This window comes from Siniperca chuatsi, linkage group LG13, assembly GCF_020085105.1.
Source record: "Siniperca chuatsi isolate FFG_IHB_CAS linkage group LG13, ASM2008510v1, whole genome shotgun sequence".
In the NCBI taxonomy this organism is placed as follows: domain Eukaryota; kingdom Metazoa; phylum Chordata; class Actinopteri; order Centrarchiformes; family Sinipercidae; genus Siniperca; species Siniperca chuatsi.
The window spans coordinates 10940853-10961934 of record NC_058054.1 but is presented as its reverse complement, the minus strand read 5'-3'; the positions used below and the strand labels follow the sequence as shown (position 1 = coordinate 10961934).

General features: G+C 38.1%; 1 protein-coding gene and 1 long non-coding RNA gene across 3 annotated transcripts in view; one reads left to right on the top strand and one right to left on the bottom strand.

Annotated features, from left to right (window-relative positions):
- The window catches only part of ghrhra (growth hormone releasing hormone receptor a), a 34983-nt gene that overhangs the window by 7064 nt on the left and 6837 nt on the right, over nt 1-21082 (top strand). For both annotated transcript variants that reach the window (XR_006380382.1, XM_044218854.1), the window contains exons 3-9: nt 6463-6570; nt 9389-9489; nt 10696-10793; nt 12794-12926; nt 16622-16775; nt 20345-20405; nt 20563-20632. Coding sequence is in view for 1 of the 2 variants with exons in the window: in XM_044218854.1 (XP_044074789.1) it covers nt 6463-6570; nt 9389-9489; nt 10696-10793; nt 12794-12926; nt 16622-16775; nt 20345-20405; nt 20563-20632 (725 nt within the window). In the remaining variant the exon portion in view is untranslated. The remainder of the gene's footprint in view (nt 1-6462; nt 6571-9388; nt 9490-10695; nt 10794-12793; nt 12927-16621; nt 16776-20344; nt 20406-20562; nt 20633-21082) is intronic.
- On the bottom strand, nt 355-13600 carry LOC122886534. The gene is made up of 3 exons (XR_006380383.1): nt 13570-13600; nt 4545-4652; nt 355-1297 (listed from the first exon to the last, which is right to left on the bottom strand). It is a non-coding gene; the product is annotated as an uncharacterized LOC122886534 (long non-coding RNA).

Here is a 21082-nt window from a genome sequence, read left to right as displayed (position 1 = left end):
CACAGAATTACAACTGACAAGTCATCTTAGTAGTGTTAAACCTGTAGGATGACACCTGATGTACCTGGAGTTAAGATGTTTTTGCAAGAATTTAAGAAGAGAGATGAACAGCATATTTGCATAATGTTTTTATGCCTTGCGGCAGCGAGAGCTGATTCGAATTTGGGGGCTAAAGGTTAAAGTCATTGACCTCAAAACATGTTTTTGGCCATAATTCAAGAACTGATGTAGTAATTATGACAATTTAACAGATTATTATTATTACTTTTTTTAAAAAATGGGATACAATGATGAAGTGATGACATTTTTTACCCCAAAGGTCAACTTCACTGACATATGCTGGAAACCCCCCCTTTTTTTGCCATCATTATCATAATTCATGAACAGATTGTAACCATATTTCAGTTGGTCAGACCCTGAATGACACTTTTGACTCAAAAGGTCATTGTGACCTCAAATAAATTTAGCCATAAGTTAATGAATTGGGTGATTACATGTTGACTGGGATGGCACAGTGAATGTAGCTCTCTTCACAACAACAGAGGTTGGTTCTTGGAAACAGGCGTTGCTTGGGCACTAATTCTGTCAGTGGTACTACAAACAGAACATTGGTTGCTGGACAAATGTGAAAGTAAATTTACTAAATCACTTGCAGCTACAGCCTGTTCAGTTGCACATCTTCAGTTTTTACCCGTTATACATCAAATTTAAATTTCAACTTTACATAAAATATAAAATCATGCATCTCAGGCAACAGCACTTACAATGAGTAAACAACTAGCACAGTTATTGACTTTTCTCCATCTTGTCCATTCTGCCTTTTACTTCTCATTCAGAATTTTGAGCGTGACTGCAAACAACGCACTGGAGCACATCTAGCTAATCGTAATCCTGTGAGTGAGTTTAAGCTGCAGCTTAGAGAGGCTTTGCATCTAAAAATGCCAGGAGAAAAACAAAAGCGCCACATTTTGTGTAACTAACCTCTAAGAATCCATCTTTACATAGTAAAGAGTACATGTGTACCCGTTTAGCCAATGTTAGATAATTAAACAAGTATAAAATATGAAGTTGTGATGTGCTCGATTAACCTGCTGTGTAAAAGCCCCACAATTCATAGCACCACCCCTGAGACAACTCATTCAGTAAACACTCAATGAAAAATGACAGACCTGAGACCTGAAAGTGCATTTCAACAACCCCTCTGCCCCTCCTGGATCCTTGGCTTCAGGAATATCAGTTTGATTCAGCCTGACAGCAACAGAGGAGCTGTGACGTCCAATCATCCAACTCCCAGGTCCTGTGGGGAAAAAAAAAAAAAAAAAAAAAAAAAGCACACCGCTGCCCCTCTATCATTTCTCAGGTTGGAGGAGACAATTTTCATCAGACCACCTGATTGGATGCAAGTGGTCAGTTTTGAGAGATAGGGAAAGAGTGGATAATTGATTAGAAACACTTTGTACAAAATGAAATAAAGGCACCAAGAGAAGAATGGATATTTCACCCAGACAGATTGCAGCCTGTAAATCACTGCTCTGTCTCAAATTACCTGGAGTGCACGCCACCGTACAGACTCTGATCAGTTTTAAATTTATTTAAGGATAGGCAATTGAAGAATAGGCCCAGTGTGAAATTGCATTCATTTAAACAATACAACATTTGTTTTGATAAGGATAATACTTTCAAATTCTTATAAAGCAAATTGTCTTTTTAGAGCAACATCTTCTTGACTTTTAGCTAAACTAGCTGTGTGGCACTATGGATGGTCTGTTGGGCCACCAGTTTGGTCCAGACTGAAATATTTCAACAGCTGAGAGATTAACATGAATTTATTTGCAGACATTCATGTGCCCAGAGGATGAATCTTAATGACTTAGATGATGTTTACCATATTCACCATCTTACTTTATTATTGTAGCATGCAACAACATTTGCTAATTAGCAAAAAACATGAAGTACAGCTGAAGCTGACAGTAATGTCAGTTTTGCAGGTAATTGGTCATAAATCAAAATGTTCGGCCCATATTTCCATCCATAGCCATGCTGTTAGCATGGCTTGAAAAATATAGATTTGCATTTCATTTTATATTCATTTTTAATATAGTGTCACGTTTAAGTGTCAAGCTGAGAAACTGGGAGAGGACCAAAACAGAGACAGCAGGCAGAGCAGGTTAAGTTAAACAGTTTTGTAATGAAATGTACAAGGCTTATGCGGGTTACAGGCAGGTAGTCGTCACAACCAGGTAGCAGTCCAAAAGAGGCAAACAAGTACAAAAACCGAGCCGGCAAATTCCATAAACTAGGTCCACAAGAAACCGAGCACAAATCCAAAACACAGACAATTAGGGTGAGACCGCTTAACACAAATACAACAGCAATCTGACACAAAACAAAGGAAGAACACAGACTAAATACACAGGTAGGGGAGACAATGAGACACAGGTGGAACCAATAAGGGCAAGCAAACTAATCACACGCAGGAAGTAAAACTACACAAGAGGGAGAACTCTTACCAAAATAAAACAGGAAATAACAGAACACAAACCGAAAACCATGACATCTTGGCTCTCACCCAACACTACATATGATATCATAAAAACTGTAAACATAAAAACAACAAGAAAGCGACTTAACTTATTGATCTTTTTTCTTCCTCACACAAATAAACCATGTAATACTGCCACTTTCATGCCCGCAACATGTAAAATGTATGGATAAATAAACATGATGAGATAAATAACAGCCTCAGCATAAAATGTGGTTTACCGACATCCTGCTGAGTGAAGACTGAGAATCCTAATTTTACATGCAGGCAGACTGTGTTTATGTTTTAGTTAGAAATCACTCCCAGCCCTTTGAAACATTTTTGTGTTCCTCGAAACTTCTAGTGCCTGAGGAGTTTAAACTTTTTTCACAGAAGAGATTTCTGGCTGAAAATGTATTTGACATTTATTTTGGTCTCACTTCAGCCTTGGGGATAAATGAAAAAACTCCTTGTGTTGCCTTTTTTTCAAAAAATTCATCATTGCTGTTGACATTTACCCGCTGTGGATGGAGATGGCTGCAGATATTTGCACACACTATGCTCAGCACAATGATAAATATGTATCAGAGTGGAGTTACTCTGTCCATTCATTTGTTCACTCCTGTCAAACGTGCCTCCTGAGACCATGTCTACATTGATATGTGAATTAGTCCATTATATACCGGTAAGTAATCCCAGGTTTATCTAGCATCTGGAAAATGTGGGACAGTGGATGGAAAAACCTGGCGTGTGTGACATTGTGCAAAAGCTTTTACCGCAGTCCGTTTACAGAAACAAGACGAGGCAAGCCCCGTTCTGCTGGACTGTGGATGAAACCTGTCAGCTGGTTTTATGCACTGATATAGATTTATTAGTCCAGGATTAATAGAAATATCCTCTTTTAATTACATGAGAAGAAGTATGTGACTAGGTAATTAGATCACCTGTATGTACTGTAGTTTCTGTGGTTGGTGTCTGTAAATTTGCACCGATGAATGTCTGAGGTGGGCGGAAATTTTTCAAGTCCCTTCTCAATAAAAATAACAGCAGGAAGTATGTGATGCTGTGAGAAACTCAATCATTCTTTTGCTGGAGTGCAGGACATTTTTAAATTCATAGAGCATGTTAAGAACGCTGTACAAAGCTGAAGCATTTGACTGATGCATAAATAATGCTGGATCTTCTTTTATTTTGTGATATTTGGATACATTTACAGGCACACAGTAATGTATACTGTAAGAAAAGCAATCGTCTGTTTAAGCTGCTTACATAACATAATATATATAATGCATAAACTGGGTGCTCCCCATTGTAAGCAGAAAATATCATTTTGATCATCCAGGGGTTGTCCTGATGGACAAAACTGAAAATATTTAAAAAGCCACACACTTGCACACAAACATTTCAAACAAGTCTACAGCCATGCTAGCATTTCAGTTAAACATGCTTACAATGACAATGCAACATGTTGATGTTTAGCAGGTATAATGCTTAGCATTTTGACAATTTTAGTTTAACATGTTAGCATGCTAACATTTGCTTAATAGCACTAAACACAAAGTACAGCTGAGGCTGATGAGAATGTCATTCATTCATATCAGTGCATTTGTACATAAATCAAAGTATTGGACAATTTACATTTTTGACCTGATGATGGCTCTAGATGCAAAATCAGAGGATCACCGCAGTTTTTACAGTTCATCCTGAGTGGGACATGAATGTCTGAAACTAATTTCATGAAAATCCATCCAATAGTTGTCAAGACATTTCACTCAAAACCACAAATGTCAACCACATGGTGGCGCTAGAGGAAAAGTCAGAAGATCACCAAAGTCATTAAGATTCATCCTCTGGGGACCACGAATGTCTGAACAAATTTTATGGCAATCCAACCAACAGCTGTCAAGATATTTGTGTCAGGGACCCAAGTGGTGGACTGACTGACTGACAGACCAACATTGCTATTCATAGACAACAAAACAAAACGACATTTCAGAAAACAGAAAAGCATTTCAGGACTCACAACAGAATAAGCTTCCCATAAGCTTCAAAGTCTGGGCCCTGAAGAACCAAAAGAATTGGATAATGTCTCTCGTTGTCTTCTGAAGAAATGTGTGTGGCAGCTTCAGTCCTGCAGAAAGAATTAATCAACTGATATTAATGTGATGACACAGGACTGACAGAAAGCATAAAATCTATAGGACTTAAATATGAAAGAAGCTAAGCACAAGAAATTATGCAAGCAGACTGTTTGCATAATTTCTTGAAAGAGTAAATAATAATAATAATAATGTATTTTTCAAGTGGTAACACTCCCTCACCACTACTGTGTGGCTATTATGAACTGGTAGCACTGCTGAGAGGAAAACACACAAATATCTTGAATAACTACAAGGTCATCCGAATAACAAATGATTCACATCCATTCTTTGTAGACAATGAAATGTGGTCAGAAATCAAGTTTCCTGACACATATGTAGCTTGGGGAAGTGACATCACCCTTAACAAAGCCTGAGGGGATATAGAGGCCTGGTTATACTGATCAAAATCACAAGGAATTCAGAGGATATTTGGTGGAGATGAGTATCTCAGCTCTGATATGATTCTCAGTGCTACATCTTAACAGGCACAAATATCAAGATATCGAAATGATGGACTGTTTGATCTGTAGAGTCCCAATACAGTCTTTGTAATATAGAGGCTTATGAATCATCATACACATGCTAATTCATGCAGTTGTTTGTCTTCTTTGTCTTCTGAAACATTGATTTAAATATGAAGTATATGTGAATTGTTCATGAGGCATAAGAAGCCCAAGAAGTTGTGTAGTGGATATTTTTTTACTTTTAACCTCTTACATTGTTAAACTTGCAGATGAAGTTGGACAAAATGACACTTCAACCCGCCTTAACCCATATTTTTGATATTTACAATTAATCAAAATGACATTGTGCTGTATGTCTAAATCAACACTGCAGCTATTAGCAGTTTTTACCTCACTGTTGTGGTTTTCTGGTCGCACATAAATCGCATGGTTTAGTCTTAGCATTCTCATGAACAGGTCATATAAAATGATGAGCAACTGTTTTCAGCAAACATGGTCAGAAGCAGCAAAGAGACAAAGCAAACAAGTGTGCGGTGAAGAAAATTGAGCATGGCATGCTTAAGACTCAGGTATTTTTGTCAGGAGTTGATGAGGATCAATACAGACCTTAAAGACTTAATTAGTCAATTGGCTAGAAACATGTCTCTTATAGCTAAATTGACATCAGGGATATGTATCTTTGAATTTGTTTCTAGTCTGTCTCTAGTGGTCAAAAACCACTTAATGCAGCTTTAAGAGGCTGACTGTTAAAAGTAACATTACCCTCTGTCGCTGACAGGTAGGTTGAAAGATGTGAATAGTCAGGTTTACATCCAAATGTAGCCCGAAAATCTGCAAAAAAAATGCAAATGAATGTGCGTTTCCTTCCACTACTGTTATGCGAATATTATGAGATGGTTTATCAAGACAAACAGTTGGTGGCGCTAACTGTCCAGTCGGGTGCCATTATACCATTGCAGAAGAAGAGGATGCAACGAGATGATGTAATTAAAAGATCAAACGATGGAAAACAATGTAGAAAATGTGATGGAAATATGGCATTATGTTTGTTTCAAGTATTTCTTTGAGGATGGTTACAGTCTCCTCATCGCTCCACACAGATCTGATGTTTTTGTCTGCCGACATTTTTTTCTCTTCAGTGGAGCAGAAGCTTCAGTGGATGTTTAAGTCACATGCTTCATGTAGGTCATGATATATTTTCTAAGTCTGTTTCCATTGCACTTCGTCACATCTTGCTTTTATTGAGACACCAACTTTTCCACCTCAGCATAACGTAACCTTTTGTTAAGAATTTCTCATTGACTGACCCTGCTCCTCCCTCTGTCTGTGTTTGTAGGATGTAACACAGAGTGGGACGACATCGGATGCTGGCTGAGAGCTGAAGTCGGGCAGGTGGTCAACGTATCCTGCTCTGAAGTCTTCCAGCATTTCTCCAGCAATCAAGGTTGGTTTCTATGTCAACCCCAATCTCAACTCAGAAAAGAATACCTCAGTTCCTTTCATCTAGTCAATAGAACAGTTAAAATACAGATGGTAATGTAGAAGTCCCATGCTCTGCTGTCGCACCAGGACTAAGTATATTTATCTGTACTGTATAATCTGCCATGCTAATGCAAGCTGGAGTCACTCTGATGAAGGAGCGCAGCATGAAATATTCATGTATGTTTGTTGGCAAGAATATATATTCTCTGGGAAGTTTCTGGCAGAAGAAATGACGTGAAATCTTGTCTGCAGGGTTCACATGTCACACACATCCTCTCAGGCTGTTTGAGTTTCCAGAAAGATAGCGCTGATGACACCAAAAGAGACATATTCTAAAGTTTTAATAATAAAGTCATTTAATTAAAAGTGTTGTCCAGTTTAAGAGGTTTTATATTTAAAGTTAATATCCTTTCTGAAACAGTTACTTAGAGCAAACATATATTTTGGTGTTTATTCACTCTTTAACAAATCATTTAACTGTTACTAAATAAAGAAGTGTTATGTAATAAGTCATTTTGAATCAATTATTAATACTTTGCATCTGTAAATGAGTGTTTATAGGACAGCTAGTACATTTTTAAAATATGGAAACCTTTGTCTTCCAGTCTAAAGGCGGACAGACATTGTAAATAATAATACAACTGTTTGTACTCCGTTGTCTTGATAGGACTGCCATTATGATAGCATCATTAAGAGATGTAAGGTCATGATCATTAAGGAATAATGTTCTTTCCTCCTCATTATAATCTGAATTGCAGATCACTCAAACATACCAGAGTCTTTGCTTTCAGCAGTGCAGTTGGCAGCATTAGTTCCTGTTTGCTCAGCTCAAATGGAATAGAGAAAACCCCACATGCATTCCTGTGTGTCTTTGTTCAAACAGTCCAGCTAATGTTTGCATGCGCTACCTGTGGCAAACACATTTAGATCCCACAAACACAGCAGTGCAGGGAACGATCCAGCTGCCATTTTCTCCAGACACCTGCTGTTTCCAAATGGACGTTAACTAGGAGTTAAATGTCAGTAGACTTGAACAAGGACATGAAAGCATCAAATGTATTGAGACTGAAAGCGCTAATGGAGTGAAATGGTCTAAGAGAGGAAATCTTTGTGTAGCGGCCCAAATGTGCTAATTTTCAAGTGCACAGGAATGACAACTTTCCAGAACAGTGTGGCTGCAGTATGTAATTCAGAATATGAGATACTTGATTGTGTGAAAAAATACAAATACACATACATGCACAGATGCTCTCACATACACAGTATTGCAGATCATTCAGATTTTATAAGCCAGGCTAACAGCATTTCTTACGCACAAGAACATAAACTTAGAAAAATCACTGTAATACTGAAAATAAGGCAGTTTGAAGCAGCAAGATGAACTTTTTTGGGGGGGGGTTAAGATGATGTTTCCAGTGTTGTTGCACAATGTTAGTGGCTACAAGATTTTAAGACATAAACAGTTCTCAATGATGTTCAAATAAGACTATCACAGGGTTTTAATGTAGTAAATTCAATAATACAGTCTGTTACTAACCAGAATAAATGTAATTGGTGATTGGTCCATAAAGATTGTGAGGCTATGTGGCAGGCACACACAACAAAACGTTGTAATATTATAGGCTACAATTGTGGCATTGGCTTTGGCATAAAAGCTTTTGGTTAAAAATTAAAATTCTCAAATGATTTTTAAAGCGGTTGTAATATGTATCAAATGACAATGGGAAACAATGTGGCAATGTGAAAGAGGTGCTCATAGTTATGCACCTACTGCTTTATAACGAGTTTCAGCTCATTGTTCAGCTGTCTGGCTGTAACTTTACTGTTTTGGTTCACTCTCACCACTCTCATAGAGTTGTTTTCGGCCGCAGCAGGCAGCAGTTTTTAGCGAAAATGCTCTAGAAACCCACTGTATGCTCATCTGCTCAGTACCAAACAGCGGACAGACACAGTTAGTGACTAGCTGGCGAACATAGTGGAGCATTTAGCAGCTAAAGAGCCAGATATTTCCCTCAGGAATTGGTAGAGACCAAAAACAGAGAGTGAATATTGGACTTAGATTCATCAGTTGGCAAGAAACATCCTAAATGCTGGATCTATAAAACATAACTGTTTGCTAAAAAGTTCCCCATATCAACTAAAGGTGATATTGTGTCAATGTTGTGTTTACAGCTTGTTTATGCTGCCCCCAAGTGGCCAAAAAAATCAGTTATTACAGGTTTAAACTGTGGGAGATTAAACATTGTAGGCTCTTTCCCTTCTGGACTTGCTAATCCTAAAGAGGATTCAAGACAATTCAGTGCAGTGTAGTGGTTTTATGCTTTGGTGTATCAGAATAATGCGAAACAGACAAATTAAATGTTATGACTATATCTTTGGTTGCCAGAAGCAGAGGGACGAGACACAACACATATGGGATATATATTTGCATTGTGCCGAGTCAATTGACTGAAAGGGAACAAACTTATTGACCTTTTTCACTGAACAAAACATTTTGAAGAACCCTGGAACCTTTTTAGGAACTCGGGAACTCAACCTGAGCTTTCAAAATTTCTTTCCTACTTGCATTTTGCAGCATTTCACAGCACGGTTAATTTAAAGTATATGTTCCAAGAAGTTCAAGTTTAGACAAAAGAAGCCACAGAGAAGATTAATAAGAAATTTAAGAATAACAAATTGGTTGAGCTTCTAAATAGATTGTATGATGTATTGTGAAAATCTTTGCAATGGTTGAATCACTTGAAACCAATTTGAATTTCTGCTGTCTGCTCCCATATCAGGGTTTGTTTACAGGAACTGTACTGTTGCTGGCTGGTCAGAAATGTATCCACCCTACGTGGAGGCGTGTGCTTTCAGTGATGACAGCGAGCCTGAATCTGAGGTATACAGACTTGTTGTTGTACTCATGCCAATCTTTTAAGCCTATTCGTATTGTTTCTGCTTCCTTTCCACTCCTCGCTGTTTCCTTTTCAGTTCAGACGTACTTGAAAGTTTAGTGCAGTGGTCTTTACTATTTTCCCCCTGGGAGCCACACTGGCAGGACACAGTCAGTAGGAGAGCCACTTTTACCGTGAAACATCAAAGACCACACAATTTTGGGATTGAGGGTCTGTCCATTTTTCTTGAAATGTTCTATTTCTATTTTGTTTCAAGAATAAATGTAAACAATTATGGCGAAGTAACAGTCTTAAATTAGTTTGATACAATACTGTAAAACAAATTACAGTACGATTAAAGTCCTCCAACCCATACAACCACATAGGTTGTTTGTTCTTACCCTCTAATACGACCCACAGGAGCGTTTCCTAAATTATCGACCCTACCGGTGGCAGTTGAAGACGGGCTGTAAGGTGAGAACAGGCTGCAAGCATGCATTACGTAAATCATGTGACATAAGTCATGTGATGTTAAACACGTGTATAACGTGAAACGTTGCAGTTTGGTTAGGTTTAGGAAAAGATCATGGTTTGGGTTAAAATAAGTATGTTACATAAATTACGCAACTAACGTAAGTTATGTAAGTCACGTACGTAACATTATGTAACTTAAAACTTTAAATAAGTCAACTTTCATTTTTGATTACACACGGGACACCCAGTCTTCTTGGTGAAGGTCTTTTGTTTGTTTGTCCCATCCATCCACCCCACAACCTCCATAAGCGGCTTTCTAGCTCTTTATACTACATCACATGACTTCCTGGTTTGCTCCTGTCATAATTACCACGACCACTAGAGGCCTCATCCTACAATAAACGTAAACATGGGTCGTTTGCTTGCACAAACGACTTATATAGACATTTTTCTGGTGATGACAGTCTGGATTAAAGAAAAGGTTTTTTTCAGACAATGAATTTTGATGTTTTGGTATAACTGTGTTGAACTTCTCATCAGTTTCCCACTTCCAAAGTTTTATTGATTGATTATAATAATGAAAGCACACCTGTAGTTATATCGAACCCAGTCAGATCCACAGTTTCAGACATTTTGTGTGACATTTCACTCATCAAGCCATTTCTCATTCGACAGCATCACAATTTACTCACACTGTCTTTTTTCCCACTCTCTGACTCTGACTTCGCTCTCTCCAGACGAATTACCTCTCTACGTTCAGACAGGTTTACACTGTGGGCTATGCCACCTCGCTCATCTCCCTCATTACAGCCATAGTGGTGTTTACAGCCTTCAGGTAAGACCACAACAGCACACACTGTCCTAAATACACACACAAACAGAGGGCAACAAAAGGGACAACAACTACGATGCTCACTCACCTAACATTTATGTAGTTAAGATCCTAGACGGGAGCGTTTAGAGACGACACTGTAACTTGAAACATGTTTCAAATTACTTATAATTCCAACAGAAAGCAAATATCCAGACATTCAGATGATCAATGACAATAAAGGCCCAGTCAAGCCTTTGTTATATAGAGGCTTGGGAATCATTTTACATAAAATTCATGTAGTTGTTTGTCTTCTTCTTCTGATTTTCTCATGAAATATTGATTTATATATGTGAGTTGTTCATGAAGCATAAATGCCTAAGAAGCTGTTCAGTGGATAATACTCTACATACATAGGAAACTCTTAAAATGTTCAAATTGCAGTTGGACAAAATTTAAACCTGCTTAAACCAGTTTTTTTGCCATCAACAGTCAATCAAATAATTGCATAATGTAAAAGGGTCTTAAAGCGACAAACTCACAGAAAATTCATTTTGACGCTTTTTGTAGCTTTTAGCAGCTTTTAACTAATTTTTGTGGTTTTCCTGCCTACACATGCCCTGTAACGTCGAGTCTTGCCACTCTCATTAACTTATAAGATAAAACTAGGTGCAGCCATTATCAGCAAACAAGCTGACTATATGCTACCTTCCCTGGATTAAATGACAACGTGATAAAGTAAACAAGTGTGTGGTGAATAAAGGTGAACATAAATTAAAGACTCATATTTTTCTCAGAATTTGGTAGAGATCAATATAGACCTAAAAGGAGAGTTAAAATCAGACATAAAGCAAAACTACAGTTTATTATAGGAAAAGTTGGGTTTTATTTTGGTATATCTGGCCATTGCTTCTATTGGTTATGACAACAATGTACTAACAAAAATAACTGAGATCTTGAAACACGGCATCATTGCTAAAAATAGGACCAATATGGCAACAAGCATGAGCAATCAGACAGGTTATGAATAAACCCTTTTTTTGAAGAGAAAACAAAGCCAACTGTCTGTAGTAAACATCCATCCCAGTTTACAGCCTGACTTCCAACTTTGATCTACTGAACTTGCTGATTATTAGCTTACTTTCGGTTTTATCTCCACATAATATAGCTAATCTGGCAAAAGTGATGGCTTATTTACAACCTGTATGATTGTCTGACTGATTGAGTGTTTGTTTTCCTGTTGGACCTGTCTTTAGTAATGTACCCGCTAAAAACAGGCCCAAGATCTCAGCAATGACTTGTGATGGTGAGTACAATGTTATCATAACTGATAGAACCAATGTCCAGGGCTACAAAAATAAAACCTAAACCTTGTAATCAAATTAATAGAAACATATCTCCTATGGGATGCTCATGTAGCTCTGCGTCTGCTGGGTGAGAAGGCAGTTGTTTACTTATGTGTTGGTGTTTAATTGCTAAGATGAAGGTTTATCAGGGGTTTGTTGACATTGTCTTTTCCCCTTTAGTGGTCAAAAGTCGCCTAACTTTTTTTGAATTTTGAATTCTCAAATGAAGGCGAAATTCACCTGGAGGTTCTGCAGTGATTGCCGAAAAAAGACAATGAAGAAGTGATTGACAGGAAGTTTAGTCTTTACCTGCAGGAGATGAATGTCTGTGGAGGAAAAGATCTTTATTGTACTTTCTGGGTTCCCTCTTTTTGATTTGTCCCTTGCCTTCAAGATTACAGGTATAAACAAAAACAAATTGCTGCTGTGCACAAAGTCACCTAAACAGTTTGAGAACGATGCAGGATGCTTATTTACATAATGTTTTCTAACTAGCAAGCTACTTGCTAGTGAGTTAGACGTGCGAGAAGCAGTGGAGGCGGTGTCCCGCGATTTGTTCCCTGCCAGTGGGTCTTCAAAGACGTAAAACAACTTTAAGATGCTGATTATAAAGATAAGAGCACTGTTTGTTTATATGTGTATGTTATCCTCCTCTCCCTCTGGTTTGGCTTCTTTTAGAAAGTTCCGCTGCACCAGAAACTACATCCACATCAACCTGTTCTCCTCCTTCGTCCTGAGAGCCAGCGCTGTTTTCATTAAAGACACTGTGCTCTTTGCTGATGAGACCCTGGACCACTGCTCCGTGTCCACGGTGAGCATGCCAATTAGTCAATAATGTTTCCATCATATAGCAGATTCCCACATCTGCTGTCTGACTGAGTTAACAATGGAAAGAGATGGGAAAGAAGAGTGAAAGATGGTGTTACACCTACTAAATGTCAATAGCATAAGTAATAACAGTAACAGTAATAACAAAGAGTAAAGAGTTTTTTTAGTAAAGAATTCAGTTTTACAATTTATGTATTCCCACCTTAACCTACTCACAGTCCACACTTGCACGCTAAGTGAACATACTCCAAAGTTTCCACGTGTGATTATTTTCACTGCAAACTGTTCACAAACACGTAACACCTAATGCCTGCCCTGATTGCCTGACTGGGATTCGACCGGAGTCAATTTAGTGAGTGGGAGAAGCGAACAGATTGACGAAACAAACAAAACAAATAACAATTATTCAAAAAAAGAAAAACTAGTCCACCTCCATTTCTTTTTGCCTGTTACCGGTAACTTGCCAGGGTGGACTAGACAGAAGATGCTCTGCAGGGAAACAAATATTTAACAGCTGCCTTCAACCCAGCAGGGAAGCTGGTCTGAAATACATGAAAACAATAAATGTCATACACATTTAAACCCGACAGCATGTAACACTACACAGAAAACAGCCTTCGGCCTACCAGTTATTCCTGTCCCCCCTGCATGCCAGCCTGGAATGAGATGTGCACCTGCCTCACTCCACCGGCCTGAACCAACATTGCAACCTGCGTTCCTCCTGCAGATAGCCCTATTTTGGCAAACCTCACTAATAGATGCACCTCCCCTTTTTTACTCGGTGCCACCTGCCACAATGTGAAGACACGTCGGTGCCACACAGGCAACATTAGATTAAAGACATAAAAACAGCAGGTATGTTTCATTTTTTGATGTCGTGGATAAAGTGTTGACAAAGATGTGAAATGATAAAACTGTACCCATCTGTAATTGCTTTACCATTATTTTTCACAGGATGTTTTTGTAGTGAATTATATTATTTTGTAGTGAGTTTTTGTTCTTTTTGTTTTTGTAGAGGGAGGGCCATCCATGCAGCCTGTAGTTGTGGTGGAAGGTACTAGATTTTCACCTTTTACAACTTTATTTTTTAATGTTTGTTCTAAACTTTAAATTACTGTAGACTCTGTTTACAAATTGTATTCATATCATTATTGCTTTTGCGCTGCCACAGTCCACCCTAATCTAACAGGTTTAAAAGGTTTGTACCTGACATCAGGCTCAATAATATTCAAAACATATTCCATGATTTCTGTCTACTGTGCTTTGCCCTGACTGGTTGTCAAAGGTGCTATTGATAACATTGATAACATCCAGCCAGTAGATGATGCACTCCCCCCCTCCCCCATTCCCTTCCAGTGGTTGCCAGTTCTTTGCACAACCTGCATATTTCATGGTCGAGTGGAGTGAGACTCAGACTCAGTCATATCAAGTGATGAATCTTTCATGATAAATGAATTAATTTTGCAACATATACATTAGCTATAGATTTAGGTTACTTTGTGTGGCGGTGTTTCATGTAATGTTATCCATGGTAATCTTAGGATATGGCTAGCCAGCTTTAGGAAACCCTTTTTTCCCCATCATTAAATAATTATAGGGGCCCTATATTGCGACAGCTACAGTAAGTAAGTTGACGTTAGCTAGCGTTAGCATTAGTGTAGTGTTGACAGAACATTAGTCGAAGTGTTTTCTTGCTGAAAACAAATCTCATAGTGGATTATAAAAACCAGCTGAGCGCCACACAGCAACAATGGCTACAGGAGAAAGGATGACTGTATGATCATGTCAGTATTGGTTATATATTAGGATCCCATGTCCACTCCGTTCTTAAAGAAGAGCGACTATCTTTTCATAAGCGGACTGGTTCTCTGGACTGGCCAGTGACTGGTCAATCGACTTGCCCTACATAAACTTTTACTGGCCACAGGCCATGGGTTATGTCGGACCCTGGCCTACTTCTAAATCACCTCTGATACGTATCTACGCTATAATGTTACTTTGTTTGAGGGAACTATAACGTTAGGTAACTGGACGCAACCTTTGCTAATGCTAACATAGTTCCTCAGGGATTGAAGCTGGAAGGAAGGAATCTAAACTGGTGATTAGTTAAGGTTTTAAGGACAACTACTGTTGGTAGTTGTTGTTTATTTTGTTTTAAATATGCAGAACTGTAATTTTATGGGTTATTGTTTTGTTCACATGCTTAAGCTAAGTTAGCTAATATGTGCTAACGTCAGTGTCTGTTTTCTCCACACTAACTGGCAACTATACCACGTTATACGAACGTCATTATACTATTGGCTCAAAAGCCTTATTAGAAGCAGGAACCAAATGTCAGACATCTCACACAGAGATAAACAAAACATTAATTTTGGACCCATCAAAATTTTTAAGATGATTAATTCACAATCATAATATTTTTTTTAGGAAAAGTGATACTTTTATTCTGTACCTTTCTAAAAGCTCTGTGGATGTATTCTTTTTTTAAATATTTGTCTACATAAAAATGTTATCAATATAACCTTTAAGGGGACAGTGTTAGCAATGACATCAAAAACATAAATATCTGGAATCAAACCAGACCGTTTACACACATTATTTCGCAATGTGGTGAAAAAAGTTTTGCTTTTTAAGTTGACTTATATGTAAGATAAGAATCAGAACAAAAGGAAAGCAGTACAAAAAAAATTAAATGTGCAGCAAACCATTTGGGCTCTGATTCACAGTCATTGAGGAAATTGCTTTAGGAGTCGCGAGCTTGTCAAAAACCTTTATTTCTTTTGCAGACACCTTAGCAATCACACCTTTTCAAATCCTTCACCACAGCCTCTCAAATCGGAAACTACAATCACAAACACTACATTTGTGCTACAATTGCTGCAGTGATTCAGGGCAAAGCATATTCATATACATGACGCATATCGTTGCTGTCCACTGAAAACCATGAATCTGCAAATTTGGTGATTTAGATTTTTTTTCTCAGATAAACTAAACAAAGTGTTCTTTTATGGGTTGAGGACATTTTCCTACATCTTAAGCGAAATGAAACATTTTAAAACAAATAGGAATATCTGAAAAATACAAATGTGAAAACATTTTCATGAAAAGTTGACATTTTGTAAAGACATGATTTTCACAAAACATCCAGTCCCAAGTTGAGAAAGGTGAGTATAATGCCATTTCAAGATGAGCATAACAGTTAAGTAGTATATCAAATAAATAAATGTACATGAAAAATATAAAATCTCTAACAGCTACAGTGAGATAATAATCTCCATTTTTGGGCTGTAGGTTTACTTTTATACTCATCAAGTAACTGCTTTCGTCTTAACAACAGTTACACCGTTTTTGTACACTGACAATGCTTTTAACCTAAAATAAAGTGTCATAGTGCCTCATGCATTCATAACAGTATGGAATATGAAAAGGATGTGTTAGATGTAGTATATTATTATAGGATATCATTAATGTCTTTGCTGCTGTACAGAAAGAATTTAAAATAAAAAAGTACTTTAATCTTTAATCTTTTACTTCTTGTCTTCTTCTTTGAGACATGAGAAAAAGTTCTTAATGAGTCATCTGGACCTACAAGCTGTACTTCCACGACCAAAACTGTGTGTTCAGTGTTAAATAACGACACCAGTACCAGTAACTTTGCTTTGTTCTGTCCCTCTCTAGACAGCATGCAAGTCAGCCGTAGCTTTCTTCCAGTTCAGCATCTTGGCCAATTACTTCTGGTTGCTGGTGGAGGGCATGTACCTGCAGACCCTGCTGGCCCTGACCTTCGTCTCTCAGAGGAAATACTTTTGGTGGTACATCCTGATTGGATGGGGTGAGTATGGATGATTGAAGAGGTTGGCAAGCCCATGACAGACTAACAATCAAGTGACGGTTGGATATATACATACACATAGTATTCAATACACACATGCAAAAAACCTGATAAAGAGGTCCCAAAAACACACAATAAATTCAATACTGTTTGAGTGGAAATTGTCTGTAGAACAAAAAATGTGATATACATGATCAGCTCTCCATGGAGAGATATTAAACACCCAGTAGCAAGACAATTTTGGAGGTCAAGCATTCAATGTGGGATTTAGTATTGCTATCAATAAGCATAATCGGGGACGCAGATGGGGAAACGTGTTCAGACAGAAAGCGAAGCGAATTTTTGCCTTGTGTCATTCCCGTGAATTTGACTGCTGGCCCCCATTTATTCACCCCAAATAGTTAATGTACTTGACTGTTGGACGCACCGACCGTGTATGTCGGAGGGTGTCTGTGTGTTTGTGTTCATCTCAGCCTCTGCCTGAACTCAAACTCACCAGAAACTCTGGTTCTTTCTGTTATTTCCCTCCAGTCTCTCTTGTTTTTTCTCTTGTATCTGTACGTTTATGAAGTAGATTCATAAAGCCCCAAGTTGAAACATTGATGACACTTCTTCGTGTCAATTTGCGTCGCATGGTGTCAAAATATGTCTTTCCATTTACTTTGTATGCAATCATGCCACCTCTAAAATTCTCTTTGCGTTGTGTGATCTGAACACAGTTAGGAAATGGAGAGAGGCTTTTTGGATTTACAATCTCTGAAGCTTACATCTGAGGAGAAGGAATAAATGTTTTAGAGTTTTTATAGTTGTTTTTGTAGTTATTTAATAAATGTTTTGTAGTTTTTGTCCTGTATTCGTAGTTTTAAACACTCCCCCAGGTTTTAAATTCTATCCTTGACTTTGAGATAGTATTGTGTGACTGTGTGATCATTTTTTGTTGTTTATTTCATGTTTTGTTGTGTACTTTTATTTTGAAGTTTGTGTGTTGGAGGTGCAGCGTCTTTTAGAGGCTGTCCATCTATTGCATGTGTCTAGCTCTCATTGGATAACTGACAGAGATTCAGCCTTTGTATAAAGTATATAAGGCAGTGTTCAGGAGGTGCGCTCCAGAATCACTAATCTGACATCAAATCCATGCACACTAATTATGCACAGGCGTACATAACACATGAAAGCAGCACCATGAGCCATGATACGTAAAAACACCCTGCACTTGTCCAGATCAGTCATGTTACACAAAGTCAGACTCACTGACCAGGGACACTGACAATAGATTTTAATTAGATTTTATGTATTTCTTATATCATTCAGTGCAGCATAGAAATGCTAATGGTTATTTATCAGTTTTTCGAGACCCCCTCAAACTCTAAATTTTGTTGCTTCCGAGGGGGCTCAGGTCTCTTTTGGGGGAGCTAAACCCCCCTGGCTCCCTCGTGAGTCCAACACTGATATATAAGCTGTGTTTTTACACACCATGACGAAGGCCCTGCGCTGAAATGCATTGGTGAAATAAAGAAGATTCTTCCAGTTAGTCAGCTGGTGTTGCCGGGTTGTTTTTTTACTTGACTTCTTTGTTACTTGAGCATCTGGTTGGCTGGTTTAGTTGTGACACCACACTTATCCTAAAAACACGTGATGATATACTATCCAACACAACAGTCCTTTGTGAAGCTTATAATAGACACTTGCGACTGTGTAAGAGAGGCAGTGATTCAGGTGGTAATTTTTGAGCCTGTTGTTTGTGGTGTTGTTGTATTACAGTAAACTGAATGATAGTGTAAGGCTTTCTTGTTACTTTGTCTATCTCTTGTTATTACACAAACCTTTGGGTTGGAAATCTATTTTCAGACAGTAATTCAGTCTCAAAAACCTGGCAACATTTTATTTACACAATAGCAGCGCCTGAGCAGCGATTGTGGCTGCACTTGCTCTTGTTTCCCTGGCTCCCCTTTGTTTTCTACTTTATCTTTTGCTTCCCTGAGCTCTCTACAGATGTTTTAAGTGCTTTCCCTTTGTGTTATCCTGTGTTGCTCAGTCAACTGATTTCCATTGTCTTCCAATTCCCATCCCATTGTCTGTTTCCTGTTTGCTGTATGTTTTCCTGTTTCTGCCTGTACTCTGAAGTGCTTCTAGTGAAGTTCACACTTCACAGCCACAATGTTACAGTACAATCGAGCAGCTACAGGCTAAGAAGACACCCAACAGTTGTGTTTAGTGCAGCAGTGAAGGTGAGAAACAGCAGCATACCTGTTTTGATGTTGAAGCTGAAGTGAGGAGCCTGAGTTCCTGAAACTTTTGGCCAACAGAACCTACAATTGGCACAACAACGACGGGGCGACGGGGGATAGCTCAAGGGATGGCAATGTCGGTCGTTTGGTAGCCCACTTTGGTCCAGATCAAAATCTTGGCAACTATTGAAAAGATTGTCAAGAAATTTTGTAAAGACATTCCTGATCCCCTCAGGATGAAACCTACTGACTTTGACTTTTCATCTAGTGCCACCATGAGGTTGACATTTTTGGTTTTTAGAGAAATGTCGCGACAACTGTTGGATGGATAGCGATGACATATGGTTCAGATATCCATGTTGCCCAAACAATGAATCCTGATAACTTTGGTCATCCTCTTAACTTTTCATATTGTAACATCATCAGGTCAAAATTTCAATTTGTCCAGTACTTTGGTTTATGACTAAATAGCTGCATGCTAACATGCTAAGCTAACATATATATATATATATACTGTATATATAGCTTAGCATTACCAAACGATAGTGTAGCTTAAACATCTTCTAAACCATCAGCATTTCAGCATTTAGTCATTCCTTCAAAGCACTGCTGTTTTTAAGTACAGCCTCACAGAGCTGCTAGCATTGCTGTAGACTCTTGTTTCTTGTTTTCATACCCGGTTAAGATAACATAACTCTTGTACTTTACCTGTTGATGAGGAAAAATGATAAAGGAGGGCAATCACTTTGTTAAACTTGGACTGGAGATTGTGTATTTCTAGCAGATATGATGTTTAGAGCATTGTCCTTTTGTGATAATTAATACTTTAAATTATACTAGTAATGCCAAATGTACACAAGTTCGACTGCCAGTGGTTATAGTTACGATAATGCATGAAATATTCTCCATTCAACCATATGAACCAACAAAACACATTCAAACCTGATTCAAACATAAAACTCTGCACTTAATATCTCAGTCCTGAGTATCTGTGTTTTTACAACCTGACAAGGAACCCAGAGTGTATGTTGTGTGTGTGTGTGTGTGTGTGTGTGTGTTTGTGGCTCTGATGGGTCTTATCGGCTTCTTTCCGGTTTGTACTATCTTGCTCTCTCTCCTGTCGCCTGCTTTTATCCTGTGTCTGTTTCCTATTCTGGCATGAAGATGCAAGTGGGAGACAGATAAGTCCGATACACATAATAAATACAATGTTGTATATGTGTAACAACATTTTCTTAAAAAAATGCAGCAAACTTTTTGGGGGCTCGAGTGTCGTTCGGATTAATTATACTTGACAGATACACAACGCATTAATAAATAATCTCTGCTCTTATGTTGTAGGGCTCCCGTCAACAGTTCTTATACTTTGGGTGTTGACCAGATTCTTCTATGATGACAGAGGGTACGATATATTACATGATATGCAGCAAAGCAGTTTATATTTTCTCATAATTTCACTGCTATATGGTAGTAGTAGTAGTAGTAATTCTTCCAGTGTTTGTACTTTAATTTGACATTATTTTGACGATGAATTTAATTTCATCTGTCTTTAATTGCAGTTGCTGGGACGACACAGACAATGTTGGTATTTGGTGGATTATTAAAGGACCAATAACAGCCTCGCTGCTGGTGAGTGAAGAGTTTACAATGATAAGACTGGTCGGTTTACTTTCGAAAATCATAGTCATTTTTGAAACAAAGGCTTCTTCATTTCATTTGACTGCCACTGGGTGCATTTCCATCCACCTGTTTTTATGCGCATTTTCAATTTGCGAATAAAAAAGCTGAGTGGAAATGCTGAAAATAAACTAATTAAAAATATAGCAAAAGAGTTTCTACACTTGGTTGAGGAGGAAGAGCTGGTGTATCGATAAAAGCAAAACGAGTTTGGCTGGTGTTGCTGGAGTAGAGGACCAGCATCCACACAGTGGGGAAATACTACGCAGAGAATGTGCTATAGTTTCTAATGCAACCTGTAACCCCACAAAATGTAATGTTAATTAGCTAGCTAGCTAATGATATGCTCCGTGGCCTTGAAAGTAACACTGGGTCGGTTACTACTGTAGGTAGTAAACTAGC